Source organism: Apium graveolens, chromosome 5, assembly GCF_009905375.1.
Source record: "Apium graveolens cultivar Ventura chromosome 5, ASM990537v1, whole genome shotgun sequence".
Classification (NCBI taxonomy): domain Eukaryota; kingdom Viridiplantae; phylum Streptophyta; class Magnoliopsida; order Apiales; family Apiaceae; genus Apium; species Apium graveolens.
In genome coordinates, this window is record NC_133651.1 from 280,018,601 (window position 1) to 280,025,341 (window position 6,741).

The following is a 6,741-nucleotide window of genomic DNA, read 5'->3' on the forward strand; positions in this document are numbered from 1 at the left end:
GGTCTATTCACCTACCTATATCTATCAGTTCAACAGTGAATTGAAAATAACTAACAATCAATCACAATAAAAAATAGTAGCGTTGCTCTCGCTCTTTGGAGATTCGTTCTATCAAATCATTAATTTACGAAGTGAAGTGCTGCTGAATTTTATACAGAATTCTAGTCTTACATAGGAACACTCAAAAGCATTAAAGCCTTGTATTGATAGCTTGTATCCGATAGGTTATATTGCTTTTTAGAGTGATAGCGATACAAACATTTGATAAGTTATCTTTTGTAGTGTGTAGAGTTATTGTTGCTTTGTTTACGTTTGTAACAAAGTTTGTAAGCAACCCACTCGGAGATTTTTCTTAATAATATAAGATCAATCCCCCGAAGCTCTTGTGTTTGTGTTTGTTTTTCATAGTATCTTTATCCGCTGCGAACTTATTTGAAAAACGAACGATAATACATTCACCCCCCTCTGTATTAACCTAGTGGACCTAACAATTGGTATCAGAGCTTGTTGATCGATATATAGATCAAATCCTTTAGGTTAGCAAGTTTTGTGTTGGATTTTGGTTGAACGGAGACTGAGATAGCTTCTGGTTGTGTAGATTGGGTTTCTGTTGATTAGTTGTGTTGTGTGACTGATTGGATAGTTGCAGTTTGAGACATCGTATTGCGAAAATTTTACAGATCTGTAAAAATGAGTTCTCAAAAGATTGGCGGTCTTAAGGTTCCAAAATTCGATAAGGCAAACTACAATCTATGGAAGAAGAGGATGCTTCTTTATCTCAGAGTTGCAGATCACAGATACATTAAGGTCATCGAGAAAGGACCATTTGTATTTGAGATAGAGGATCCAAATGATGATGAGAAGAGAATTCCTAAGAATCCAGATGACTACACTGAGAAGGATATTGAATTGGATAGTCTGGATGCCAAGGTGTAGCACTTGTTGATGGAATCCATGGATGATGACATGAGCCATCAAATTGTTGTGTGTGAAAATGCTAAGCATATGTGGCAAACCATAGAGTTGTTAATGGAAGGAATGGAAGACGTCAGAGAAAACAGACTTGATATTCTGACTACCCAGTACAAGGCATTCAAATATCTCCCAGGCGAAAACATAACTTCAGTCTTTGAAAGATTGAACAAGTTGATAAATGAATTGAGCATCTATGGGAAGAGATATGAACAGAAAGAGATAAACAGGAAATTTATGTTGACATTGCCCACACATCTTATAAGTAAAGGAGATTCAGTTCGTGGGCGCTTGGACTTCAAGACTATGTCTCTGGACAAGTTATATGGGAAGATGAAGACTCATGAAATGGAATTGGAACAGAAAAAGATTATATATGGAAGTGGTGCAGTGGACGTGAAGAATTCTGAGTTACTGAAGATAACTGCTCTTGTAGCTAGTAAACACAAGGACTTGGACATAACTATTGAAAAGCTAAAGACAAATGATCAAGTGCTTTATGATGCTGAAGTTGATGATGGAAATCTCTCTGGAGACCCAAGGGATTATTATACAATGGAAGAGTTGCAAGATATGAAGGATCCCACCATGGCCAACATGGCAGCTATGTTTGGAAACCTGAGATTCAGGAGGACACAAGCCTTCAGGGGATCTGGTAGCAGCAACAGGGGTCAGAAATCTCCATCATATTCAGACTCAGGCTATAAGATAGGGATGGTGGATAGAAAGAATGTCAAGTGTTTCAACTGTGGAGAAATGGGACACTTTGCCACTGAATGTAGAAGGAGTCAACAGGCAAGAGACAAAGGAAAGGCTTATCAAAGGAAAGATTCTAGAGGTTCAAAGAAGTATTCAGTGAAGTCTTACATAGCTGAGGGTAGAAGCTGGGATGATACTGATGATGAGGAAGAGTAGTTTGGAAATCTGGCACTCATGGCTGACACTCCACACTCTTCAAGACAGGTAATCCTTTGCTCCTACTCACCTCCATTTCATACTGAAAACCTATGTGAGAATGAACACTGTCTTGCTTTTAGAAATTCTATCACTATACCTGCTACATCTTCATTTGATAGTATAAAAGTTGAATGCACTGAGAAAGCATGCATTGATAGATATAATTCCATAAATCTGAGTTATTATCATTGTATAGTCTCCTTGAAAAATGCTAATGGTACTGTAGGTGACTTGAAAGAAAAGGTAAAGAAACTACAGGGAGAACTTGATAAGTTAGTTCTTGAGAAAGTTAATGTTGAAGACATTAGGCAAAAACATCACTATCTAGAACTTAAGGCTAATAATCATGTTGAGACCATTGCTCAGAGAGATGAGAAGATAAAGGAATTAGAAGCTAAGTTACAAGCTTATGCCAATTCTGCTACTCTTGCAAAGGAACTCATATCTAGCCAAGTTGTAAGTGGTAAACTTGGAATTGGGCTATATTTTGATGAGCTTAGAAAGTCAAGTAAGAAACGTGTGGTGGAAAATGAAAAAGTTGAAAAAGTTGATAATCCACCTGATACACCACACGTTCTGAAAAATGCTAAGGAACCTTTGTACAAGAAAGCATCTTCTGATCCCTTTGATGAGGATAGACTATTCATTGAACATGAGTTGCTTGTTGAGGACTTAAATGAATTAAAAGATAAAAAAGGCAAAGGAACCTAGTAAGTCAGCTGACTCAGATAGTGAAACATCTAAGGTTGGACTAGGTTTTTGTTCAAAAACTAAAAGAAGTTGGAATAGAAATGGCAGGATAGGAGGCAACGGCCCTAGAAAGTTATGCAATAATTGTGGATCTGATGGTCATCTTACTCATGCTTGTAGAAAGGCTAAGGTAGATAATGTTAAGAATGTTAATATGCATAAAATGTCTAGCATGCCTAAATCTCCTAAGTGCAATAATTCCGTCTGCATGCCATGTGTTGTTAATTTCATGAACATTTATCTTGATTCCACACACTCGCACAATTCATCGCATAATCATGATAAGCATGTACACACACACACACACTAGTAAGTCTAAGACTGTCAGCCCTCCTAAGGTTAGGAAAGAGGCACCTGTCACCAAGCCCATAAGCAAGTCTGCTGGTGCTTCTGTAAGTGACAAAGGGACAGTCAAAGAAAATGCACAGTATACTAAGCCTGTCAATTCTGTGAAGCAAAATGTTAAATATTCAAATGCTTCTAAGTCCCCTGGACCCAACTTAGTTTGGGTACCAAAGAAAACTTAATCTCTTTTGTTTTCAAGGCATTAAGCAGAAGAAGGTCATTTGGATTCTGGACAGTGGATGTTCGAGGCATATGACTGGAGATAGAGCCCTGGTATCAAAGGTGGTTGAGAAAGCTGGCCCGCAAGTTACCTTTGGAGATGACAACAAAGGTTATACAACGGGATATGGCTGTTTAGAAATTGGAAATGTCATCATTGAAGATATTTCTCTGGTTGAAGGTCTGATGTATAATCTCCTCAGCATAAGCCAATTCTGTGATAAAGGATGTGAAGTTTTGTTCAAGAAGGAGAGGTGTTTGATCTCTAATAAGAAGAATGAGAAGCTTACTCTCAATGGAGTGAGAAAGGGTGATTTGTTTGTAGCTGACTGGAATTCTGCTAGAGATGGTCAAGTTCTGTGCTTCTATAGTAAAGCTTCTCCAGACGACAGTTGGGTGTGGCATAAGAAGCTCTCCCACTTAAACTTCAAGACCATAAATTCTTTGGTTAAGAGGGAATTGGTGAGAGGTCTGCCCGAGATGGAGTTTTGTCCCGAAGGACTTTGTGAAGCATGTGAGAAGGGAAAGTCAAAGAGAGCATCACATAAGAAGAAGACAGTTTCTGACATTGCTGAGCCCTTACAACTTCTGCATATAGATTTATTCGGACCAGTCAATGTAATGTCTATGTCGAGAAAGAAATATTTCTTAGTGATTGTTGATGACTATTCCAGATACACTTGGGTGTTATTCTTACATTCAAAGAATGAAGAAACTGAAATGATAATTGATCACATTAACAAGATTGAGTTAGAAGCTGGCGTGCCTGTAAGATGCATAAGATCAGATAATGGCACAGAATTCAGAAATGCAAAGTTGAATGATTTCTGTATGGAGAAAGGCATCTTGAGACAGTATTCAGCACCAAGGACTCCTCAACAGAATTGAGTGGTAGAAAGAAAGAATCGTACATTGGTTGAGGCTACAAGGACAATGCTGAATGAAGCCAATCTTCCTATGTATTTATGGGCTGAAGCTGTTAGCACTGCGTGTTATACTCAGAATCGAACCCTGATCAACAAGATGTTTGAAAAGACACCATATGAGTTAATGGCCAACAAGAAAACATCCGTGAGTTACTTTCTTGTGTTTGGAGGAAAATGCTATATGCTAAAGGACGATGAGCATCTTGGTAAATTTGATGCCAAAGCTGAAGAAGGTATTTTCCTAGCTATTCATTGGAGTCTAAGGCATACAGGGTGTTTGTGATTGATGACAGCAAAGTTGTGGAAAGCCTTAATGTAACTTTTGATGACACCAAGCTCCCGAGTATTCAGAAGGAAGATAGTAATGATCACTTAAGTATGGAAGATCTTTATGATGATAGCAATGGAGATGATCATCACAATGATCATAATGGTGATTTAGATTCTGATGGAAATGGTGGAGATGGTTCAGATATGAATGGCAATAGTGGTAAGACAATTGTGCATAGTGAGACAGTTTCTAGAACCAGTCCTCAAGTGTCAGATTCTACAGATCAAGATGGCAGCAACTTAGGGGGAGCAGAACAAGAAAGATGATCTGTTAGTCGAACTCAACAGAATGTTAATCAAGCTGAATCATCAAGGACAAATCTGCCTAGAGCTGTAAAGTGGAGTAGATCTCATCCTGAAGATCTCATTATTGGTGATGCTGGAACAAGAGTTCAGACGAGAAGAGCTACTGCTAATGAATGTCTATTTTCCGGGTTTCTTTCTCAAATGGAACCAAAGAAAGTAGATGAAGCACTTGGAGATCCTGATTGGGTGATTGCTATACAAGATGAGCTCAATCAATTCGAAAGACAGAAAGTGTGGAAGCTAGTATCCAGACCAAAAGATAAATCTGTTATTGGCACTAAGTGGGTATTCAGGAACAAGCTGGATGAAGATGGAATTGGAACAAGGAACAAGGCGAGACTGGTTGCTAAGGGTTATTCTCAAGAAGAAGGCATTGACTATGATGAGACCTTTGCACCAGTGGCTAGACTTGAAGCCATCAGAATGTTCTTAGCATTTGCTGCACATTTAAACTTCAAGGTTTATCAGATGGATGTGAAAAGTTCTTTTCTGAATGGTGAGCTTGAAGAAGAGGTCTATGTGGAGCAACCTCCTGGTTTCACAGACCCTGAATTTGAAGATTTTGTGTATCTTCTCTTCAAGGCTCTTTATGGTCTAAAGCAAGCGCCTAGAACATGGTATGACACTCTCTCTGAATTTCTACTTGAGAATGGTTTCACTAGAGGTATCATAGATAAGACTCTATTTCATAAAAAGCATAAAAATGACACCATACTTGTGCAAGTTTATGTTGATGATATTATATTTGGGTCTATGAATGATGCACTTTGTGCAAGGTTTGCTAAGCTTATGTAGAGTAGGTATGAGATGAGCATGATGGGTGAGTTGAATTTCTTTCTTGGACTTCAAGTAAGCCAGAGGCCAGATGGTATCTTCATCTGTCAAACGAAGTACATCAGAGATCTTTTGAGGAAATATCAGATGGAAGATTCAACACCTGCCAAGACTCCTATGGCAACTACCACAAAACTTGATCAAGATGAGTCTGGTAAAAAGGTGGACATCACTCACTATAGAGGCATGATTGGATCTCTTCTCTATTTGACTGCAAGTTGTCCAGATATAATGTTTGCAATATGCTTGTGTGTGAGGTTCCAAGCTGATCCGAAAGAGTCACATCTGATAGCTGTCAAGAGGATCTTTAGGTATTTGAAGGGTACACTGAATCTGGGTATCTGGTATCCTAAAGACACGGGCTTTGATCTCATTGGATATACGGATTCTGACTATGCTAGTTGTAAGATTGATCAGAAGAGTACTTCAGGAAGCTGTCAGTTTCTTGGAAGAAGATTGGTTTCTTGGTTTAGCAAGAAGCAGCATTTGGTTTCTACATCTACTACTGAGGCTGAGTATATTGCTGGTGGAAGTTGCTGTTCTCAAATTCTATGGATGAGAAGCCAACTCCGAGACTATGGACTTGACTTGAATCATATTCCTATCTACTGCGACAACACAAGTGCCATAGAAATCTCAAACAATCATGTTCAGCACTCGAGGACCAAACATATTGATATAAGGTATCATTTCATAAGAGATCACATAGTGAATGGTACTGTGGAACTAATTTTTGTTCCCACAGCTGATCAGATTACATACATTTTCATTAAGCCACTTGATGAAGCTACTTTTAGCAAGTTGGTTAGTGAACTTGGCATGTTAAACTTGTCCACTTAAAAATGGAAGTTAACATATTATGTAATTTGATTGGGATAAATTTTACAAATCCTATGATGATGCTTTGAGGCCTTGTAAAGTTTATTTACCTATATTCATTATCCATGGATTGAAGCAAATTGATTATCACATATTTTGTATGCTTGTATGCTTAGTGATAATTGGATTTGAGATTTTGATGCTAATTGGTTACCATGATCTTACATGTTACATGTTATGTGGTAATTGAGTTAGTTTATGCATGTGTACATACTTGACAAAA

The 6,741-nt window shown here is 38.2% G+C and overlaps 2 protein-coding genes across 2 annotated transcripts; both read left to right on the forward strand.

Moving 5' to 3' along the window:
• Window positions 1–954: 954 nt before the first annotated feature.
• On the forward strand, window positions 955–1,887 carry LOC141660989 (uncharacterized). Its single transcript, XM_074467968.1, has one exon. The coding sequence runs from the start codon at window positions 955–957 to the stop codon at window positions 1,885–1,887; it is 933 nt and encodes a 310-aa protein (XP_074324069.1).
• A 3,839-nt stretch (window positions 1,888–5,726) lies between these two features.
• Window positions 5,727–6,479, forward strand: LOC141660990 (putative mitochondrial protein AtMg00240). Its single transcript, XM_074467969.1, has 2 exons — window positions 5,727–6,075; window positions 6,385–6,479. Exons 1-2 carry the CDS (start codon window positions 5,727–5,729, stop codon window positions 6,477–6,479), a joined length of 444 nt encoding a protein of 147 aa, XP_074324070.1.
• Window positions 6,480–6,741: the final 262 nt, after the last annotated feature.